General features: G+C 38.0%; 1 protein-coding gene and 1 long non-coding RNA gene across 5 annotated transcripts in view; both read left to right on the plus strand.

Annotated features, from left to right (window-relative positions):
• LOC135734354 (uncharacterized) overlaps positions 1-24,801 on the plus strand; it is a 352,561-nt gene that overhangs the window by 9,308 nt on the left and 318,452 nt on the right. The gene's annotated exons all lie outside the window — the stretch shown is intronic.
• On the plus strand, positions 6,164-17,352 carry LOC135734418 (uncharacterized). 3 transcript variants are annotated; one of them, XM_065253297.2, is made up of 2 exons: positions 6,164-6,940; positions 10,062-17,352. In XM_065253297.2, the coding sequence occupies exon 2, from the start codon at positions 11,098-11,100 to the stop codon at positions 12,085-12,087; it is 990 nt and encodes a 329-aa protein (XP_065109369.1). In that variant the 5' UTR covers positions 6,164-6,940; positions 10,062-11,097; the 3' UTR covers positions 12,088-17,352. The 3 variants fall into 3 exon arrangements, 2 of the variants coding, with proteins under 2 accessions (XP_065109369.1, XP_065109368.1); XM_065253296.2 differs by lacking the exon at positions 6,164-6,940 and adding an exon at positions 6,948-8,042; XR_010527323.1 differs by lacking the exon at positions 6,164-6,940 and having other exon boundaries at positions 8,292-12,144; positions 12,233-17,352.

Here is a 24,801-nt window from a genome sequence, read left to right on the forward strand (position 1 = left end):
TCTGAGCCATCAACACGTTGGCTTCATTTTGCGTGAAAGCACGTCGTGTCTCTCCCTATCAGTGTGCGTTTGCGTGCTCAGCTGTTTCTCAATGAATTGGGTGGGACGCGACGCAAGCGCAGTGTCTTCCTTGTTTCTGAACTTGAGCAGAGGTCTTTCTTTACTGAGGACGCGGGACTCGTATGGTTCCGGGTTTATATTTTAAATGGTCTGTCGGGTCCGGTTAGGTCCTAGTTTAATTACTTTGGGTCCCAAGTCTGATTAATGTTGTGTTTATAACCCGAGTCGATCGGAAAACGTCCATGAGCGCTACCGCGCTAAAGCTCGAGTGCATCAGCGTGCCTCCGGTTTCTATGGCGATGGTTCTTGTTACGGCCACGCGCTGCTTTTTCTTTCTCACATTTTTTTAATAATCTTATTATTAATTAACCATATATTTTCTAAAACCATATCCATATTAAGTTTGGACAGAGATTGTAGCAAAAAGCAATGCTAATGTCAAGCCAATTGCACTGAACGAGCAAAGCAATGTAAAGTTTGTCACCGGGACAGCAAGTAGACTTTTAAATCTGAAATAATGAGTGGATTAAGCTTTTTAAATCGGCAAGAGAGAAATAGAAAGAGCAGAAGCAGTAAAAGTGCCTTTCTAATAGAAATTATAACCATTATAACATCAGTCACATTTATAATCTATAGACCTGCACTGTCTATTAATATACTATACAGTACATAGTATTGTATTATATTGAGTTTGATAAAAGGGGTCTAATTGCTTCATATATCAGTGCAAAAACAGTAAGTGTTTTCGTGGTGCTTTGACAAACAGTGTCAGCTTTGTTAATGGCAAAGAAAGTTTGGGGTGGTTAGATTAATGAAATATAATGTGAAATTAATATTAATTTTCAATGAATCAAAGTATTGTGTTGTGTCACACATGATTAGTTCTACGTCACATGTATAGTAGACCATTATTTGTCAGTGGGTAATAATTGCCCTTTTCACCGGCTACCACCACCAAGTAAATTTCAGATCTGTGGGAAACACTGCAACGTTTAAGAAAACAAGGCGGCATGTGGTTTAAAAGATGGCAAGTAAAATAAAAAGCATATCTGTATGCAATACAGTTTCATTATTTTTCATTATTATCCAGAGCGCCTTAATATAACTTGAAAAAAATATGTGCGACCAAATCATATTTTGCGCCAGTAACTGAAAAAGTTGGTAGCGCAAGTGCCACCAGTGGAAAAGTTTAGTGTAGTTCCCTGTATACTGAATCACTCGATGAGGCTCATAGAAGCAGTGTGTTAGTATCACTGCAGAAGCTTCAGTACACGTGAGACGGAGAGTGGTCCTTATTTAATGTGTTTTTTCCTGTATTTTTACAGAAATAAATGTGTTGCATCGAGAATGGACTTCGCTTCCTTCTTAAAAGTGTAACATATACTTCCAAAAAGATGTAATTAAGTTCAACTTAAGAGTCCAAAAAATAAGTACACTAATTTACCAGTAATTAAATTATTTTTTAAATGTACTTTTTGAAAGTGTACTTTGTTGTCAATGTATTTTAAATTGTATAGAAGTTTATTTTTTTTAAGTGTATATAATTTGACATACTTCGAGTGACAATTCAATATACTTATGGGAAGTATATTTTTTGGAAATTAATTGTTAATTTACTTTTTTTAAAGTGTACTATGATCTCACTTCATTAGAAGTGTGACTTCTGTACACTTTATACGGTACACTCTAAAATAAGTGTATTTTTAGTTGCATATCAGAGTACTTTCATAAAATACGTTAGAATAATAAAATGTATACACTGCATGAAAAGAGCTGTATCTGGACAAATACGGATGGGAAATCCCTGCTAAACTTTAGGTTTGCCAGATAGATGAGGCAGAGTGCTTGGAAACGTAATACTCAGAAGTAAACTCGTGAAACATCCAGAAACCTTGTGTATATAGGAACTGGTGGAAGTTTCCAGCAATCCTCACAGCTGGATGTGAGGAGTTCTGGTTATGAGGTGTGAAGGGTTAATGACAGAGGTGCTGTCTCTGTTTTCAAAGCTGGGTGGGGGGTTCGAGGCAGCACATAACATAAAAACATTATATATCTACAAGTGCGTTTACTAAATACATGTATTATTATGCTAATGTAATTTAATTGATAAAGGTTTTTTTTATTTAAGAAAATCTGAGCATCACTCAAAATAACTGTCAACATGTTTGTCAACTAAAAATGTTTTGTAAACGTTATACATTTTATACAAATATTTTATATTTTTATTATTGATAAAGTATAAAGAACAAATCAGTGTGAAAACGCAGATTATAAAAAGTACATAAAGTGCCAGCAGAGGATCCAAAATAATGAAAAAAAAACAAAAAACATATGAAACATCCAATGCATCTTGGAACTCAATTTACATCTACAGCATGTAAGAATGCCAGGGCAAAAGACTCCAATTCCCAGAATGCACCTGCACCCACCCATTCATTCCCACCAATCAGGATCAACGGCATTATTTCAAACCGCAACTGACTCGGTCTTCGTTTTCATGCTAAACAGTACGGCTGAGGTATGTTTGACTTTCATTCCTCTACATCGCGCAGATCGGGGGTGTATTCCAGAAAGCAGGGTTAACTTTGGGTTGATCAACCCCAAACTTGCTTACTCTGGGTATGTCGGTTCCAAAACACAGTTTAAAGGGGGGGTTTAATGGTATTTCAAGCATTCTGACTTAATAACACAGTTATAGAGTTGTTTCCTCATGCTAAACGTAGGCAAAGTGTCAAAAATGCAGTTGGGCGTGTTTCAGAGTATTTCTGTGCCGAATGCACTTCGCCAGGGTTCGTACAAGTTTCGGCTAATTTTTTTCGATTACGGTTCTAACTGACGTTTCAGGGGTTTTCGATACGTATCACTTCTTTATATGGGCTTCCGCTGGAAAACTTCCCCTGGAAAACCCCGCCCAGCCGTCAGTCAGCGGGAGACGCTAGAGCTTGCTAACAGCTTATCACGTCACTCAGCTTTGTTTAATTTCAAAAGTCAACAATGGCACAACAAGAAGTGTGTTTTTGGATGTAAGGAGAAGACATCCAGCCTTATGGAAACAATGGATATAGTTTATTATCCGGATTAGCAGCGGAGTTTTGCGTGTGTGTGTTTGATGCGGTGGATTTTCATGACGAGTTACACGCGGTAAGTAAGACTTCTGTCTTATGTTGGAAATAGGCGCGTGTATATTATATAAATGACACGAACATGTAGTGAATCATAAGTTAAAACAGTGTTGTATAGTGTTGCATGACTCGTACTCGCTCCTCCCGTGTTATAACTCCTCCTTCTTCATTTTTTCGTACGTTATCGGAAAGATTCGGTAAAGCTAATCTTTCTTTTATAAATCTGATTAAACTAAAGACTCTTCAGAGATATAAAGGATGTCATACTACTCCATAGGTACTCCAGATTAATATCAGAAATAGCGTGTGTTACGTGAGCTTTAAGAGTTAGTTCAATCAACCCGCTGAAAGTAACCCAGAGTTAACGCGCGCTCACGGTAACAACATAAAGGCATTGTCAATGGATCACAGATTTCATGAGCCACCATGGAAACGGCAGAGAACTTAAAAGTTTTTAAATGAGAAATAACATTATAAACCAATACTTTCTGGCAATATCAACGTTTTATAACATTACATAAGTGCATGATTACAAAACAAATAAAATTTATTAATTAAATAATTAATACGAACCTATTTTACCCCATTTAAGTCCAATATTATATGTGTCTCAACAAAAAAACACATTATTTTAATATTATTTAAAAGCCTGTAAAAAGAATCATACATTTTATGTATGATTTTAAATATATTAATTATATCTAATTAGATATAATTAGACATATTTAAGATGATCTTTTCTCTTACAAAAATTAACAATGGTTTTACTACAGTTAAAACAAAAACATGGCTACAGTAAAACCATGGTAACCACAAAATAACCATGGTTTTGACAACCATGGTTTCCAAAAACCATTAGGGCTGTCACTTTTCGTTCGAAAATCGATTGCACAATCAATCAGACCAACCAAAAAAAGTTTCGAAAACGAAAATAGGCAATCGATTTTAACCAAATATGTACACTATTAATTTTAAAAGAATTAAACAGTAAAAAATATAGATGTAACAAAACTCACAAACAAGCAGAAAAAGAAAATAAAGAATTCCGAAAGTGCAGTAGGTGTGCGAAAGCTAGACAGAAAATACCCAGCAATTTTACGCACCTATAGTTTCACGCTTTCAATCGCTGCATCTAGTGTTTTGCAAAGAAAATGGAGGACAACGTCAATAAACCTGTGCAACACGAGAGAGCGTCGTAATTGTGACCTTACAGGAGATGATGAGTTATGACAAGGAGCCATCCTTGCGAGCTGACAGCGACCCGCTTTTGTGATGGAAGATTGGCAGTACGAAATACGCAGCTGGCAACGAAGCACCCGAGTTTCCCTGGGACATCAGTGCGGTCGGAGTGCGTCTTCTCAACAGATGGACATAAAGTGAATGAAAAGCGCTCTGCTCTTGACCCCTAAAATGTTGATCGACTTGTTTTCCTCACCAATAATTTGTAATGGCCCTAGTCTTTTTGCGCATTTCATTATGCCTGCCTAGTGCTGCCTAAGTTTCGGTTACGTTTAATAAAAAAATACACAGTATGTTCTCAACTTCAAGTAAGTCTATTTAAAGTTTCATTTTTGAACAGTTGTTTGAAATGGATCGAATCATTATTTAAAATAATTTTTGAATTGCCTAAATCATAAAAGCAGCCGGTTGAAGCCTGCAGTAATGTTTTTCATTTATGGCAGCAGTCCACTCTGCATATTTTTTTAGAGAATGTTGCGCTACTGTTGCTGTTTTTTATTCTGCACGAAACTTAATGACAATGAATAAGAAATATTGCTGACTTGTGCGTTTCAGGTTTCTTTACATTTGTCTGTTATTTGGAGTTGAAAATGGAAACGTCTTTTTTAGACATGGAAAATTGATTTTACAATCGATTCAATGAACACTTATATATTAAAAATTGAAAATGATTTTTTCACAAAAGTGACAGCCCAAAGTTAAACCATGGTTAGTGTAGTAAAACCATGGTTTTACTGATTGTAATCAATGCACCAAAAAAAAAAACATGGTTACCACAACTTTACACCAATAAAACCATGGTTAATTTTTGTAAGGGTTGTGGCACATAAAGTGCATAAATCTGTCATAAGGCTTATTTACAGTTTTTTTATATGATTGTATTGTGTATGCATAAAATGCACTATGATTATATTCACTATATTGTACTTATTTCACTTCTGCTCCTTTGGGTGACCCTGTTTAGTTTTTGGACTTTCCATTGTATGACACTGTATCACCATCTTTTTAAACATTTACTTAGCTGATAAATGAACCCTATTTTAATTGTAAAGCTTCCTTACAGTTCTTACAGATTTTAATAATTTTGTGTAATGCTTTTCAGTACACTACACTAAAAATTATCATTCATTTGCATTGGACGATTAGGATCTGCTGTGACAGAAGTGAATAATAGAAATGTTACATTAGTAGGGATGTAACGGTAACAAAAATTCATGGTACGGTATTATTTCGGTAGGATACACGCGATACGGTAATTATTGAAACATTTACAGGAAGGAAAAAACATATGAAGACTTGGAAAAACTGCCATAAGTGTTCATTAAACAAGAATGAACATTACAATGTACAAAGTGTAGCGTAGTGTAGTGTTTACAATTTTCATAAAAAGGACAAAAATAATTAGACCATGTAATAAAATTCAAAATAAAGTTTCAGTTTAGTTTGTCAACTTTAAACAACTCCCAATCAGTCAGGTTTTAAGAATTGAGTCACTCCCTCAATTGACCTAGTTTTTATTATTATTATTAATGCTAATGCTTGATACTCCTATGAAAGCAACAGTTGTGATTGTAGAATCAAGAAAAGATTATGGGTTTTAAGCGGGTCAATTCCTGAAAACAAAAACAACCCAGTAAAAATGAAAATAGCAGCTTACTTATTGTAGCTGGATTTAGAGCTGAGGTCAGCTCACTCAATACAGGGGTGCATTTCCCAATCGGAAGTCTGCAGCCTCCTGAAGGAAAATTAGAACATTCCCACATCCGCATATCCTTGAAATATGAATATTAACCGTGCTTTGAATAATCATGATTTTATTATTGCATTATTAATGATTGCATTGCCTTTAATCTTAAAGATTTTAAGAATAGCTTTGAGTATTAACCTTTAGCATATAGTACTAAAGTTAGAATAGTCTAGCAGGCTTAGAGATATGATTCCATTGTATATGGGTTTTGATAGTTGACTTTTAAATGTCATGTGCAAATTTAGCAGGCTTGGAGTTTTTTCGGTATGTATGTATGTATGTGTGTTTTTTAACTTTTGCTTTGCAGAGACACCTGGGGAGAAAAACAGGATGTCGGGGCAGGGTGAAATAACGGTCATAGCTATTTATAACAGGATGAACTTCTAAAACAGAAGTACAACTTTCCATCGAACGGGTCTGGTGAACCTTTAAGAAAGAAGTAAAACTTTCCATCGAACAGGCCCCCACCAAACTGCACATATATATATTTTGGGTCAGAGGGAGAGGGAGAAGAGATCAACCGCTTCTCGGGGGATTTGTTTCTGCATTGGTGTTGTGTAAAGACAGGGACAGTTTTTGACCCAGAGCTCTGTAATATTTCATTTGAGATACTTATTAAAAATAATTTGATTTGAGTTACGTGTCTGATCTTCTCATTAAGAACATGCAGGACGATTAAAGTCCAACAATTGGTGACCCCATCGACGTGATGAGGAGGACTGGACATCATTGATTTTTCTTCTCGACATTCCACTTGCGCAAAATAGGAAAGGTAAGCAGATACCTGTTATATCAAAATTCTGCTTTATTTAAATGTCGTGAAGAATAATTAATGATACAATGATTATTGTCATTTTTATCTAAATTGTATATCTCAAATGAACTATTAAATGTGTCAATTAAATAAAAAGGGAAGTAACAATAATACGATTAAAATAAAATAAAAGAAAAATAGTAAAATAAAAGAAAAATAAGAATTAAAAAAAAAACAATACAAGGAATTAATAACTGGTCCGGGACCAGGCGCGTTTGGAACGCGGAGAACGCAGAGTTGGAAACCCGGCACTGACGAGTGTCCTTAACCTCCGGGTTTAAATTCCCTGGAAAATGGTTCATTCCAGAAACTGAGGATCCGGGATCCGGACGTGGTCACGTACCACGTTTTTTAGCGTAGTAAAATTGGACGCGTGTTCCGGGAACACGTAGCGGTTTTTATTGTTTCCGCAGGATAAAATTACATTAGATTAGGATAGTGTTCTGGGAACACGTTGCGGTTGGACCGCGGGAATAAAATACAGTAGAATAGGACTTAGTGTTCTGGGAACACGTTGCGGTTGGACCGCGGGAATAAAATACAGTAGAATAGGACTTAGTGTTCTGGGAACACGTTGCGGTTGGACCGCGGGAATAGAATACAGTAGAATAAGACTTAGTGTTCTGGGAACACGTTGCGGTTGGACCGCGGGAATAGAATACAGTAGAATAGGACTTAGTGTTCTGGGAACACGTTGCGGTTGGACCGCGGGAATAGAATACAGTAGAATAGGATTTAGTGTTCTGGGAACACAGAGCGGTTGGACCGCGATACATAGAGATTGAAGTGGGTTTCATACCCGAGAAAGTGGTCAGGGACCACGGGCAACGCAGCGGTTGGACCGCATAAAGAGAAAGTGAAAGTGGTAAGAAAGCCACGAAATAGTCGAAAATACGAAGAGAATATTGGTATTTGAAAAAGTTTTATTGTAAGCAATATTGTTAAGTTGTGCTAAAGAATAGGAATTTGAAACTTACTGAAGATTGTACGAAATGGCTGCTTATTTTTAAATGTGCTGTTTATTTGCGCTGTTTGCTACCGGTATATTATCAGCTTTACTGTGAGTATATTTTAATTCAACTTCTTCTTTGGATAAATATTTTTATTGATTTTTGCTGCCAGTGAATTGCAATTCAGTGTTATCTTTTTACGAAATATTTTTGCTATTATTCAATTCCACGATTAGTACATTTTTATTCAATTTTCTATTTTTCCTATTAACAAGTTTTTACTTAATCTTATATCTTAGGTTTTAATTAAATTTTCTATTTCTCTTATTCAATTTTATTATCATTGATTTGTACTTAATTGTATATCTTAAATTTTGATTTAATTTTCTATTTTTACGAAGACATTTTATTTTGAGTCAGATTTATGATCAGTAAATTTTAATTTAGCATCCTAAAATCTGAGTATTGTCTAGATTTATTATAAGTAAAATCGTAATTCAGTTTTTATGTGTTCAATTACTAATCGTTTTACTGTAAGTGAAGTTGGAATAAAATTTCTAGTTTTAAAAGCCGTCGGATTCCGTCTTTAAAAAATTTATTGTGGTTGCAATTTACTGTCAGCAAATTTTAACTCAATTTGTAGAAAAGCATATTTTATATCCTGTGTATATTGTATTTTACTATTGTGTGTATTTGGGGGATTTTGTTTAGTATTATTTCATTTACACGGTACAAGCGTAGACGGATCCAGTTTTTATTTTGTTTTATTGATGTGAATGTGTGATTCTCCGGAGTTGTCTAGTGTTATTTCATGTTTAAAGGAGTAGACGTTTCTGCAGTATATTTTATGTTTATTGTATTTTAGTGTGGATGTCCATTTTCTTATTTCATTCCGGGGTGTGACTCGGGAAGAAAGAGTAGTTTCTTTATACTTGATTTCAAAATAAATTGAAATGGATATTTGTTCTCGGTGAATTGATTACAAGAAGAGATTGTTTCATTTCTAACAAGATTTAAGAGTAAGGAAGAGAAAACTGTGAACTTCTCAGCTCGGAGCGTAATTTAGTTTCACTTTAGAAGCTGTGCTCTCATTCTGCTTCCTTTCCGTGACGGGCTGGTAGTTTTACTTTCATTTTGAAGAAAAATACAACTGAAAGAAGTTATATGTTATAGATTGTCAAAGCCGAAAAGGGCGTACGGAAGAGAAATACACCCAGTCCGAGAGAGATAATAGACGAAAAGTGTAGAAGTAGAGAGATTCAAACGATTACTGATATTTAATAATTTCGATTGCAGTAGTGGAACAGGGTTTAATAGAACTCAGCCGACTTTGTCTGAAACTAAGCCGTGGTTATCATAAAAGCATATGGTGCCTGTGAATTGATTGAGACGCTTATTGGATGCATTGTTTCGAGCCGTAATAAGAATATTGTAACTTTCAGGAAAACTTTAGAAAAGTAGTGAGATCAGCAAGAGATTTGAGAAGTGCTGGTTGTTTTATGGAAATTGACATTTGAACGTGTGATAAGAAATAGATGTTATTGATGTGAACTTTAATTTCAATTTTGACAAGTATTGAAGGCCCTTACATTTTTTATTTTGGCAAAGCTTATTTTTAGTTTCTAATTTTAACAAGTATTACACAATATTGAATTTTTATTTTTGATAAATTTTGTTTTTTACTTTAACCAGCATTGCATATTCTTACATTTTAATTTTGATAAATTTTATTTTTTAACTTTAACCAGTATGACATATTGTTACATTTTTTAACTTTGATAGATGTTGTTTTTTAATACGTCCTAAATATCATTTCATTTTTGAGATTTTAAATTTCTAATTTGACAAGTTTTATAGAATGAATGTAGTTTGAATTCTGACAGGAGTTACATATTGCCAGATTGAATTTGATTTAAGTTTTGACAACATCTTGAATCCTTTTTAACCGTCATCAAGCAAGAGTTGAATACCATTACATTTTCATTTCAAGAAGAAGTAACAATACTGAATTTTATTGTCTGGCAATAGTATTAAAGTGAACTTTAATTTTAATAAGAAGAGGTGATTGTTGTTCGTTTGACTAAGAAAACACAGAAAATAATTTTGTGAGAATTTTTGTGTATTTACAGAAGGACTGACAGCAAATAACATTGAGAGGAAGAATAAACGAGATATTCAGGGTAAGACATATTTTAGTGGAAGATAACATGAAGACTCTTAAAGAGCAATGGGAGGCAGCCGTAGAACAGCTTTTGAGTGGGTTAGAAGAAAGAGAAAGGCTCAAAAAGACTCAGAAATTGCAAGAAATGTATGAAGAATGGAAACAACTTAAGGGTTACGAAGATAGGACGAAGACAAGTTTGAAAGAGCAAGTAATTGTTCAAGAAAGTGAAGCGCACAGGAAGTTTCAGAGAGAGGACAAAAAGGAAGTGGGGTTTCTAGCTAGAAAGAAGCATGACAAGGAAGTGAAGAGACTACGTGAAGAGTTTAATTTGTGGCATAGTATGGCAGTTAGTTGTGTGGCTTTGGTACAGTTGGATAGAGAGAGACAAGAGACAGAAAAGAAAGTAGAAATAAAAAAGAGTGACCTTAAAGAGAAGGAAGCAAACAAAATTCAAGAGGGGAGGGAAATAGCATCCATATATCCAGCACTGCCACCCACTGCTCCACCTCCATATGCCCCGCCCCATACACAGTTGCCAGTATTTGAAGTACAAAAGGGTGTGTTGGACATGGAGCAGCGGGAGGGAAATCGCTGGAAAATAAAATCAGGGAAATTAAATTTAATAACAGAAAACGAGACAGAGGAGAGAGAAATAGCACGAGAAACAGCTGAATTGATGAGAACACATAGAGAGCAAGCGGCACAGGCAGAACAGAAGATGGCAGCTCTGGAGAAAGAACTGAGGGAACAATGGAATAGCGTAGTACAGGAAAGGACATTTCAACCCGGAGCACAAAGCACCCCAGGAGAAACATTGAGTAGCAGATTCATAACAGTGGACGAGACTGGGAGTCAGATAGAGGTTGAAGAACAGGGAACATATCCAGTTGAAATATGAACAGGAATGTAGGGAACTACATCTCATTCGTAGGGTACCTAATATCTGCCCCCTAGTGGAGACAATTGGAAAGGTAGAATACAAACCATGGTCATTCACAGACATGGGAGCTATCCTTGCAAAGCTACCTCATATCACGAGTGGTGGGGGTAAATGGATAGGGAAGGTAATAACTTTGACACAAGGGCATACGTTGGCGATCGGAGACCTTAGAGCATTATTGGGACAGGTACTGACCGTAGGACAGATTACGGAAATTGAGCGAGAGGCAGGAACGGTAGGATTATATGATGACTATCCATACTGTCGAGTTGCATCAGATTGGGGAAAGGCACTGCGAAAGCTGTACCCAGCGCCAGCAGGCACCCTTTACAATATAAAATTTTCTCCAAAAGGGGAAGAAACAGCAGCAGCATATCTGAGTCGATGCAAAGGAGAGTGGGAAGAGCAAACAGGGGCTCATCCACATTCAGATAGAATACAGGAACAGATGTTCAGAGCTGCTGTATTGGAAGGGACTCCTAAATCTGTACAGGATGAAATAAAAGCCAACCCCGACTTACCAGGTGCTTTATGTGAGGTTTGGGAACGACATTTCCTTCATCACATGTCTAGGGCGAACGAAAAAGAAAAAGAAAAGGTAGGGGAAGTAGAGGAATTGAAAAAACAGTTGCTAAAATTACAGTTGCAGGAAGCAAGATCTAAATTAAATGAAGAAAAAGGGAAAAAGAAGGATATACAAATGGTAGTTCAGGAGATGAAAGCCCCTCCAAGATATAACAAAGAACAGGAAGTTGACCCATCAAATGTTATATGGGAGAGAACCACCCAAAGACCAATGTATTACTCCAATAGAGGTAGGGGTGGGGATTACAATAGGGGGAGGGGAAGAGTGCAGTATCAGGAAGGGTGTTTCCGTTGTGGTCGTCCGGGACACTTCGTCCGTGATTGTCGGCAACCTGAACTCGGAGCCCAACAGAGACCGTCTCGGGGCAGAGGCCATAACCCACACATGGCCCCTAACGTGGAAAAAGCACCACGACCGCACTCGCAGTACCCTTTGTCCACTGGAGGGGAAAGGGAGTGGTACTGAGACAGCCCACGGAACGACCTCAGCAGGGTCAGGGCGGAACCCTTGCTGACTTTGGAGGTAAACACACGTCCTGTTGAATTCCTGGTGGATACTGGGGCAACATACTCCACACTGAACTTTGAACTTCCAAAAAATCTTATTTCAGACGAAACCACTGAAGTAAGGGGGTTTTCCGGGGCTATAACTAGACTGCCATTCTCCAAAGAACTCACAGTGCAGTGCATGAAAAAACAATCACTGACTCACTCTTTTCTGCTGTCATATTCCTCACCGACAAATTTGTTGGGAAGAGACTTGCTAGTGAAACTTGGAGCTGAAATCCTATGCAGCCCGGAGGGGATTATAGTAACTGTGAAAAATGGTATCACCATGAACTGTTCCATCATGTCCACAATGAGAACACATGGACAATGGTTACTTTCTGCAAACACCTCTCCACAGGGAGCTGACATTTACTGGGGGAGGGTGCTTCTGGGGGACACAGGTAACACCCTGAAAGATCTGTACTCTCAATGGGAACCTTGGATATTGTCATTAGCGCCATACACCCAGCTAATAGATCCACTGCATGTCACTCTGTTTTATGATAGAACACAAGAGTACTGGTACCAAGAACAATTTGATAACATTGCAGGAGAACAGTGGGAAATTTTTGGGGCAGGAATACTGATGGGAGTGGCAGGTATTGTAGAACTTACCCCCGAACAGGAACAATGGTATAAAATGAGGGAAGAGGCATCACCCCATATATCATTGTTAGTACACCCCCAACACCAAGCTAAAGATCTAGGACCAATGGTAAAGAAGGGAATACACTTAACAGATTGGAGGGAAACCCAACTTCCTGGTGTAAAATATTCATCTAGCTCAGGGTATTATTTGATCACACAGGAAACAAAAGACACTGTAGTGTTGGAACACGAATGGCTCACAAGATGGCATGGTAGGGAGAAAAGTGATCATGAAGATGCTGAAACAATGTTGAAAAGTTTGCCCGACCAGTTATGGACTCAGAGTCCCACAGATGTAGGGTTTTGTAAAAATTACCCAGAAATTTCGTTCGAGCTGACATGTGATGATCCAATTTGGAGGCCTCAGTATAAGCACAAACCAAAGGCAGAGGAAGGTATCAAAGATACCATTGAAGGTTTGTTAACCGCAGGGGTTTTAGAGTATGCTGATTCCAATTGAAACACACCCATTCTGCCTGTGGAAAGACAAAACACAGGAAAATTCAGAATGGCACATGATTTGAGAACAATCAATCAAATCATGAAAACTCCAACTTTACCTGTTCCAAACCCATACACTTCTCTGAATGAAATCACTCAAAATCAATCATGGTATACTTGCATCTATCTCGCTAATGCTTTCTTCTGTTTACCCCTTGCAGAGCATGTGAGAAACATTGTTTGACCGTACTCACCGGACAATCTGTGGTAGCTTTTGTGAATTCGTCATCATTTACATTTTCCACTCTGAGACAAAGAAAGTTGGAAAACTGTCTCGCACAACCAAATTTGGTTTTCACGCATGAGGGCATAAACATGGCCTCATATTGGACAGAAGGAGAACCCCATGACTGTTGTATGACCGTGGAAAGGGAAGAGAAAATTAGACCAGATTTGTTGACAAAAATCATTCCAGAGGGAGTTATGGTGTTTTCAGATGGATGCTGTTTCAGAGATTCGAATGCAACACTGAGGTCAGGAATAGGTATTGCAGCACTGGAAGAGGAAGACATTGAAATATTGATAGCAGAACCTTTACAGGGACATCAGTCAGCTCAGAGAGCAGAAATTGTGGCAATGACAAAGGCGCTAGAGTGGGGAGAAGGAAAAATAATTAACCTTTTTAGTGACTCTACCTATGCAGTGGGTGCAGTTGTAACAGAATTGCCTAAGTGGAAAAGATGTGGTTTTATGGCAGCTAACAACAAACCTATTAAACATCAGGAAGACATCATAGCATTAGCAACAGCTATTATGAAACCCAAGCAGGTGGCGATCATAAAATGTAAAGGTCATGATACCAGTAACTGAGATGCGGCACAAGGTAACCAGATAGGACATGGCGGCAAAGCAAGGTGCAGGGTACATTACACAAATGGTGTTACAAGATGCGGAACAGGAAGGTACCAATAACATTTTACCTGACCCAGACATAGCAGTAGAACAACACAAAGCCTCACCTGAGGAAAAATCTATGTGGCTTCACAAAGGGGCGGTACATTTAGACAATGGCTGGGTGGGACCTGACGTAAACTAGTTATTCCACCTAGTATGATAAAACCCCTTATCACTCAAGCACACACCCCCTAACATGTTGGAATCAAACAAACCATTTCCAATCTTAACCAGTGGTGGCACCAATACCTGGCTGCTACAGTTAAAGAATTTATCGCTAACTGCAGGGTGTGCTCCATACACAATGTACGTGCTGGAGTGAAATGTGCCGCAGGAGTCTTCCCGCCACGGGGACCTGGTGAGGAAGTGGTTATCGATTACACAGACCTGGGGGAGAGAGTGGAAGGTAAACGTTATCTTTTAGTTTTCATGAATGTGTTTTCAGGTTGGCCAAAGGAGTGGCCCACGGGGAAGGAAGATTCGATTTCGGTGATTAAGTGTTTGATTAACCAATAAATTCCGCGTTACGGTTTTCTGCTAATAAATCGCTCAGACAACGGTACACATTTTAAGAATGCGGATTTACAAAAGGTTGAGAGTGCACTGGGATTGCGTTTCCGTTTCGGGACCGTATACCATCCTAAATGACAGGGAAAAGTTAAACGTATGAATCTTAACCGCATGACCTCATTTAAACCATTTGAACTTCTGACGGGTCGTTCATTTCCTGGTCCGTTCAACCCAGTGCACCCTGAACAAATAAAAATCTTGATCACAGAACATAATTAACCAAACTGAATGATATTGTTTCAAGTTTTTCCAAACAGAAAACCATCTCTCATGCACATCTCTCCAGATGCAGAAATCAATAATTGGCGGATTGGGTGCTCCTAAGGGATATGGTAAGATTGGACCTGCAGGAACTGCAGGACCAAAAGGGGGAATCCAACACAGGGGAACAACAGCAGGTTGACATTTCTCAAAAGAACACAAAAGTAACACACAAAGAACTAAAGGGGGACTTATTAAACAGTCCAGAACATGAACTCAAAAAACACTGTGAAGAACAAAGGGTAAAAAAGTTGGCTATACCTAGGATTGGGTGTGGTTTGGACAGACTAGAGTGGGAAAAAGTAAGGGATTTAATCAAAGAAGAGGTCCAAAACACAGAAATAATCATTACTGTGTATGTAAGGGAATAATAAGTGAAAAAAGGGAGATTGGGATTGTGAAGTATTTTACTATTTTTTAAATATTTTACATTTTTATTTTGATATTTTTCAGATATTTTCCATTTTTCCATTTTGAGAGTTTTTAAATATTTTACGTTTTTCTATTTCATGATTTTCAAATATTTGACACTTTTCTATTTTCAGATTTTAAGATTTCACATTTCAATATTTTACAACTTCCAAGTATTTTACAATTTACTATTTTTGGTGGTTTTTAAAGGTGTTACATTTGATCATTTTCATGAGTTTCAAGTATTTTACACGTGACATTTTACATTTTTCTACATATTGTGATTTTTCAAGGGTTTTGCATTTTACAATATTTTATGATTTTCAAAGGACTTACATTTTAATATATCCTTTTGTGAGCATTGTTGAAAATATTTTGATGACATATATTCTTTCAGGGGTATTTTCGGAGACATCATAACATCGTTTTGCATTTTTTATAGATTATTTTACAAGGACATTTTGAAGATATTTTACAATTATTTTGAATTAACATAGATTCTTTTGCTATAGTGTTGTGTTTGACAGTTTTACTTTTAACGTGTGTGTTTTGAAATTATTTCACATCCAGTTTGACTATATTTTACAGCCTTCATCTATATCTTTACAAATGTTTCATAATTCTTTTATTTCTGGGATATTTTACATTTTTATTAATTGACAGTTTTAGAGGAGTATTTACTATATTTTGGTTATATTTGAGTGTGTGGAGGATAAACTTTTGCTATATTTTACAGGACGTTTATAATACATGTTCACCAAATATTTCACAGTTCTTTTATGATAATCTATAAGGTTTAATAATAAGAGGTGCACGAAGATAATGTATATTGTATAAGGTTTGTGCCTATCTTCTTAAAATATTTTCAAGCAGAGATAAGATTTACAAGAATTCATATATTTGCGGTAGTGCCTGTTTAAAATAAATAAACAAATAACTAATCTGACAAAAATTCAGGAATCGATAACCCATTCAATAGCTGGATGACAAAATGGTTTGGGCAATACAGTGCGCTGATTACTTCATTATTAATGTCCATCGCAGTGGCCGCGGCGATACTTGTAACCTGCGGGTGTTGTTGTATTCCATGTATCAGATCTTTGTGTAACAGGTGGATCGTGAAGACGGTGGAGGGGAAGGATCCTCCACCGTATCAGATGCCACTGCTGGGAGCAGTAGGGCTAAACGAAGAAGAACCAAAGGAGGAGGAGTCAGAGGTTGATCTCCTGTAAAGGAGATCAAAAGGGGGAATGAAGGAAAATTAGAACATTCCCACATCCGCATATCCTTGAAATATGAATATTAACCGTGCTTTGAATAATCATGATTTTATTATTGCATTATTAATGATTGCATTGCCTTTAATCTTAAAGATTTTAAGAATAGCTTTGAGTATTAACCTTTAGCATATAGTACTAAAGTTAGAATAGTCTAGCAGGCTTAGAGATATGATTCCATTGTATATGGGTTTTGATAGTTGACTTTTAAATGTCATGTGCAAATTTAGCAGGCTTGGAGTTTTTTCGGTATGTATGTATGTATGTGTGTTTTTTAACTTTTGCTTTGCAGAGACACCTGGGGAGAAAAACAGGATGTCGGGGCAGGGTGAAATAACGGTCATAGCTATTTATAACAGGATGAACTTCTAAAACAGAAGTACAACTTTCCATCGAACGGGTCTGGTGAACCTTTAAGAAAGAAGTAAAACTTTCCATCGAACAGGCCCCCACCAAACTGCACATATATATATTTTGGGTCAGAGGGAGAGGGAGAAGAGATCAACCGCTTCTCGGGGGATTTGTTTCTGCATTGGTGTTGTGTAAAGACAGGGACAGTTTTTGACCCAGAGCTCTGTAATATTTCATTTGAGATACTTATTAAAAATAATTTGATTTGAGTTACGTGTCTGATCTCCTCATTAAGAACATGCAGGACGATTAAAGTCCAACACTCCATAGGTCGCATTTGTAGGCTGCATACGTCATGAAGACCGTCTTATTTCAGAATATTAACATTTTTCAAGTTGACAATTATTCTTATTTATTCGTATATTGTTGTAACATGCTTATGACTTGCGAATGTAATACTCAGTTAACTTAAATACACCAGGCGTGTAATGACGTATGCAGCCTGCATATGCGACCTAAGGAGGCTGCTTTCTAATTGAGAAACGGCACACACTCTCCTCATTCGTGGATTTACTCACACTCGTTTTTTGTATGTCCATCACATTTTGTCCTTTCTCGTTTCTTGTCACAGCGAACGCGAACTTTTTCCACACATCAGATTTAAAATCCGCGTTTCTTTTGCTTCCGCCATTGTTGCTCCACTTGTAGAGCGGCATCAGAGTGGCACGCATGGGATTATGGGAATTGTAGTTCCCGCGTCCCTCCACTCACTGCACTTGGGCGGAAAAAAACTACACGTGTTGCCTGGAAGACCTAATGTTTTACCGAATCACGTGACCATGGTTGCACCGCGAGAATTTTATACCGCAATACCATGAAATTTATAATACCGTTACATCCCTATACATTAGTGTAAATAGTAACATGTTCTAATATGTCCTGTATTATCTAATATAACCAAATATCTCAATTTCCCTTTGGCTCAAAAATGATAGCTCAGGAAAGCAGCTACAAAAGGCCCACTTTAAAGAAAAAAAGGTGATTTAGAAAAAGACTAAAGATCAAATGTAGAGAGAGGGCTAAGGATCTGGAGTGCATGTTTAAGAAATAAATATGATACTATGAAATATATATTTATAATTTTATTTCATTATGTACATGATCTAACTGATGATAGATAGCAAATCTCTGACCACTATGCCATGTCTGTGATTCAATGGTGTTTCATCTAATGAAGTCTGTGCTTCACCTGTGTCACTCTGTGGGTCAGTGTTAAATCGTGCCTGTGCTTCATGGGTGTCATTCTGTGGGTCAGGTTAGATGCACAGACACTGCAGGCAGGGGTAACTTCTGTCCCTTAGTAATTATTATTATGATAGGCATCATGTGTTTCTATTTGTTATACCCATTTACTGTAACATTGCCACATTGTCACTTAAGTAACAAGATTTCTGGCTCAATAATGACAATGTATTTGCTCACACATTTATTAGAATTTTAGATTCATCTCAAACGATCTAGTAAGGGAAAGAGATTGATGTGGTTATTTATGAATTGACAGAACTGATATGGAAAAGTACTTTTTTGTTAACATTAATTACTCTGATGGAATTGTGTTTCGTATAAATGTTTAGTATTTAGTCCGAACACATATATGAATCAATGTTTATTAATAATGGGCATAAATAAAGGTATATAAATAAATGTAAAATATCATATATTTTCTAAGACAGCAATAAATATTCGCGACTGTAAATGTAATAAAATAAATGCTTTAACATTGTAATATTATGCAAATTACATGCTTCCACCCCCGCTGCACGCTCATCATAAGTACACGCATGCGCAGTCATCCTCCGGAGCCTCGTTTTATAAACTAAAATAACTTACCCTGCAACATAACCTGCTCCGGAGCAGGTTATCTTCAGGGAGTCAGTTGCTATGGTTACATACATAACCTGAAAGTTTTTGGAACCGAAAGCAGAGGTTATCCGCTTACTTACTCCTAAACTTACCCGGGTAAGTCACATAACCTGCTTTCTGGAATACACCCCTGTTCCGTATTTGTTCCTATTTTGTTCTTCACTGTGATTTTTTTTGTCTTTATGCGAGAAGTGTTTTAATTTAAAGCATTTAATTTAAAGAAACATTAAGAGTATACACTGTACACAGGAACTTAACGTTAGTAAGTTCAACATGCGGTTTTTCAGTGAGCAAAGTTACATGCAAAATGCCTGATAAACGAATCAATTCGATGTTTAAAACTTTAAAAATAAAACTGCAAGATTACTTGTGTTGGAGATGTTCAGCTAACTGTAGCAAATGGCTCTTTCCCAGCCAACATTGCAAGGTGGGCTTCCTATGTGGGCCCTATATGGGTTTGTCCATGGGTTCCACTATGGCCCCACGTGGGTTGCCCACATGAATTTGATATAGAAACTGAGTGGGGCTTATGTGGGGCCCAGCTGGGCAACACACATGGGGCCCATATTGGCCCCACCTATTGAAGCCCACATTATTTACCAGGTCCCAGTATGGGTTTTTAATGGGTACTGGACTGGTCCCTCATTATGTATTAATTACACTTTTAATGCTTAATTGTAATTTACTTAAATAATATATTTGTTTTAAATTGAAAACTGATAAAAGCTAAATAATTTCAGTTCTGTAAATATCAGATTTCAGCATAAATATTCAAAAGTTTATTCATCTGTAACATCACAAAACATGAAGGAGGTGCAATATGAGAAATTAAATTAGAAAACTGTAAAGGTCCAATATATCAAAATACTTTATTGTCAATTTATAACAATACAATGCTAAAATAATCATGAACATTTCAAAACTGCTAAGGCAGGTAATGACTAACAATTTAACATAACACTTAAAATAAGCATTGACAGAAGTCAAACTCTTAAAATACTTGAGACTCAAAAACAACACAAATATTGCTCACTGTTCGGGAGATGGTCTTAATTCTGATCATTATTAAATCTTTGTTCAACAGTTTTATGAAGAACTTCCAAAGCATCCACAGCCAAACTCATTAAATGTCCTTGCACTTTGCTTTGATTCATCACTGTGCAGTCCGTGAACTTGCACCGAAGTCCCAAGGTGGGGCCCCATATGGGCTTCCTATGTGGGCCCTATATGGGTTTGTCCACGGGTTCCACTATGGCCCCACCTGGGTTGCCCACATAAATTTGATATAGAAACTGAGTGGGGCTTATGTGGGGCCCAGCTGGGCAACACACATGGGACCCATATTGGCCCCACCTAATGAAGCCCACATTATTTACCAGGGCCCAGTATGGGTTTTTAATGGGTACTAGACTGGTCCCTTATTATGTAATAATTAAACTTTTAATGCTTAATTGTAATTTACTTTAATAATATATTTGTTTTAAATTGAAAACCGATAAAAGCAAAACAATTTCAGTTCGGTAGATATCAGTTTTCAGCATAAATATTCAACATTTCATTCATCTGTAACATCACAAAACATGAAGGAGGTGGAATATGAATTAAAACTGCAAGCAGTGATGGAAGGGCCCTCGCACACATGACACCGCCACGCCGTGGCATAAGAATTAAAGGGAACAGTAGTAAATAGGCATTTAAGCATGTAAACATAGGTGAACTATTTAAAAGTGTAGTATAATGTGCCACATTTCCTGTTGCTAATTACAAATTACAGCGAGGTAACATCGTGTAAGATAGCATGAGAGAGAGAGAGAGTGAGTGAGTGAGTGAGCGAGCGTGCGTGCATGTGTGAGTATGAGTGACTACATGTAAATATTGGCACGTAGATGTGTTCAGTCCAGGACTCTTATTGATCATGTAAAATGTAGGGCAGATCTGACTTTGAATAATCAGTGTTAAACATGTCACTTCTTGTTGCCAGCAGGTGGCGCTATGGCCAAAAGTGACTATTGGCATGTAGATGTGTTCAGTCCAGGACTCTTATCAATCATGTGGAGTTTGGGACAGATCAGACATTGCATAATCATTGTAAACATGTCACTTCCTGTTGCCAGCTGGTGGCGCTATAACTATAAGTGACTATTGGCCTGTAGATGTGTTCAGTCCAGGACTCTTATCAATCATGTGGAGTTTGTGACTGATCAGACATTGCATAATCAGTGTAAACATGTCACTTCCTGTTGCCAGCTGGTGGCGCTATACCATAAGTGACTATTGGCATCATAAGTGACTATTGACATGAAGATGTGTTCAGTTCAGGACTCTTATCAATCATGTAAAGTTAGGGAAAGATCGGACATTGCATAATCAGTGTAAACATGTCACTTCCTGTTGCCAGCTGGTGGCGCTATGACCATAAGTGACTATTTACATGTAGATGTGTTTAGTCCAGGACTCTTATTAATCATGTGAAGTTTGTGACAGATCAGACATTGCATAATCATTGTAAACATGTCACTTCCTGTTGCCAGCTGGTGGCGCTATGACCATAAGTGACTATTGACATGTAGATGTGTTCAGGTCAGGACTCTTAGCAATCATGTGAAGTTTGGGACAGATCGGACACTGTATGCCTGAGTTCCAGCAACCTGTTTCATAGCGAAACATCAAACTTAGGCTGGCCAAAACAGACACAAATTTTAACATGGAATCAAATCCTTTGCAATCTAGCATCACAAAGGCCTTAAGATGAGACTTGCCAAATATGATGATGATGCGACGAAAACTGTAGGAGGAGTTAGTTTAAGTATGACTGCTGGAAACACTACAAAGTCCCGACCAGATTAACTGATCGCATGATGACAATGATATGATTGACGCAAGGTTCAGATGAGGAATTAAAGTCCGATCACGCATTCCCTTATCCTCGCAATCACGGAGCGCGCGCGGCTCATGGCTGCGTAACAACGGGTGACGCGACCCACGCCACGGAACGCAACTTCCGCTCCGAAGCACTTTTGAAAGTAAGAAACGCCTTGACTCGTTTTAACGCGCGTTGTTAGACGCGACATGTGAACGAAACCTTGAACGTTTAAAGTAAAAATGAAATGAATATGAAACAAAGTGAATAAAAATCTTTCTGCGGGCCAGATTATGTTATATTGTTGGAAGGTGCCGCGGGCCGCAGAGAGGGGGAGGCCGGCCGCAAATGGCCCGCGGGCCGGGAGTTTGAGACCACTGGTGTAGGGCGTTGCTCCAAGAGGCTTTTTTGTAGGGCTTGTAATAATACATGGGCATACCGAAATTCGTACATGTACATTAAACACAGTCCAAGGGCTGCTTCATTGAATATTTAAAAGTGGCGCTAAAACATGTTCCTTCAGGTTTCCAGCTGGTGGCGCTATGGCTATAAATGAAAATTGTTATGTAGATGTGTTCAGGTCAGGACTCTTAGCAATCATGCGAAATTTTGGACAGATCGGACATTGTATGCATGAGTTCCAGCAACTTCCTGTTTCATGGGAAAACATCCAATTTTGTCGGGCCAGAACCGACACAAATTTTTACGTAGAGTCAAATCCTTCTCAATTTAGCATCACAAAGGCCTTAAGATGACACTCACCAAATATGAAGATGATCTGACGAAAACTGTTGGAGGAGTTAGTTAAAGTATGATACCTGGAAATGACAAAAACTGCGCCCAAATCACAAAAATAACTCTGAATAGCTGACTTCCTGTTTGGTTTACGGCTTTGCTCCAAGATACTTTTTTGTAGGTCTTGTCATGCTACAGAAGCGTACCGAATTTCGTGATTGTACGTCAAACACAGTCCGAAGGCTGCTTCGTTGAAAATTTGTAGGTGGCGCTATACAGCCATGTTCCCACGCCTAATTCCAAAGCCTACACCACATGTAAATTTTCATCACTCTTGACATCTGTGCAAAATTTCATGAGTTTTCGAGTATGTTTAGGCCCTCTAAAGTCCCGCTGAAGTCGGAGAAAAAAAATAATAATAATAATTAAAACTGCAAGCAGTGATGTAAGGGCCCTCGCACGCATGTGCACCGCCACTCTATGGCCTTAGTAAAGCAATGAACCAGGGGGATTGAAATTTCAGTGGGTAAATATAGGCAGATATTCAAAGGAACTTTGAAGTGCCACACCTCCTTTGTGCAGCAGGTGGCGCTATGATTGTATTTGATTGTTGTAACATTGATGTGTTGAGGCCAGGACCCTTGTCAAACGTATGATGTCTGTGACAGGTCGGACATTGCATGCCTGAGTTACAACAGCTTTCTCATGGAGAAACATCACTCTTTGCGAGGTTGCCACGGACACGCCCTTCAACGAAAAGTCAAGATCTTCGCAATTTATCATCGCAAAGGGCTTAAGATCAGTCTCACCTGATATGATAATGATTTGATTAAATCTCTGAGAAATAGTGAATCACAGCGTAAAACAAGGCATTTACTGCTACCTCTAGGTGGCGCTAGGACTGAAGCTGAATATTGGCATTGAAATGTGTTCAGGCCAAGACTCTTATCAAACATGTGAAGTGTGGGGTAGATTGGACATTGTATACCTTAGTTATAACAACTTCCTGTTTCATGGCGAAAACGCTGAACTTTGTCAGGCCGCCACGGACACACCTTCCAACGAAAAGTCAAAAGCTCTGCAATTTAACATCGCAAAGGCCTTTAGATGAGATTGACCAAATATGATGACGATCTGACAAAATCTCTAGGAGGAGTTCGTTAAAGTACGAAGCCTGGAAATGACAAAATTTGCACAGAAATCACAGCAAAAATTAAAAATGGCTGACTTCCTGTGAGGTTTAGAGCTTCGCTCCAAGAGACTTTTTTGTAGGTTATGGGGTGATATATGACCCTACCAAATTTCGTTTCTGTAGGATTTTTGTAGCGGCGGGGCTGTTCTCTTGAAATTTTGCAGGTGGCGCTATCGAGCCATTTCTGCACGCCCACTTCTGGCGCCTATGCCACATGTAAATTTTTGCCACTTCTGACGTGTGTGCAACGTTTTATGACTTTTTGAGCTTGTTTAGCCTGTCAAAATGCGATTCAATTAGCGATACTTTGCCAGGCCGCCACGGACACGCCCTTTAATGAAAAGTCAAGGTCGTTGCTTTTTATCATCACACAAGGTCTTGAGATTACACTGGTGAAATATGATGTTGATATGGTTAAATACCTAAGAGCAGTAAGTCACAGCGTCAAACATGGTATTTCCTGCTGCCTCTAGGTGGCGCTATGATTGTTACTGAATTACGCCATGTTGATGTGTTCAGGCCTGGACCCTTATCAAACGTGTGAAGTCAGGGGCAGATCGGACAATGTATGCCTGAATTACATCAGCTTCCTGTTTCATGGCGAAACATTACACTTTGCCAGGCCGCCACGGACACGCCCTCCAATGAAAAGTCAAAAGCTCCGCAATTTAGCATCGCAAAGGCCTTTAGATGATACTGACCAAATATGATGATGATCGGATTAAATCTCTAGGAGGAGTTCGTTAAAGTACGACGCTTGGAAATGTCAAAAAATGACAGAGAAAATTCAAAATGGCTGACTTCCTGTGGGGTTTAGAGCTAAGCTCCAAGAGACTTTTTTGTAGGTCTTGGAGTAATAGATGATCCTACCAAATTTCGTATCTGTAAGTTTTTCGTAGTGGGGGGGCTGTTCTCTTGAAATTTTGCAGGTGGCGCTATCGAGCCATTTTTACACGCCCACTTCTGACGCCTATACTACATGTAAATTTTCGCCACTTCTGACGCGTG

This window comes from Paramisgurnus dabryanus, chromosome 7, assembly GCF_030506205.2.
Source record: "Paramisgurnus dabryanus chromosome 7, PD_genome_1.1, whole genome shotgun sequence".
In the NCBI taxonomy this organism is placed as follows: domain Eukaryota; kingdom Metazoa; phylum Chordata; class Actinopteri; order Cypriniformes; family Cobitidae; genus Paramisgurnus; species Paramisgurnus dabryanus.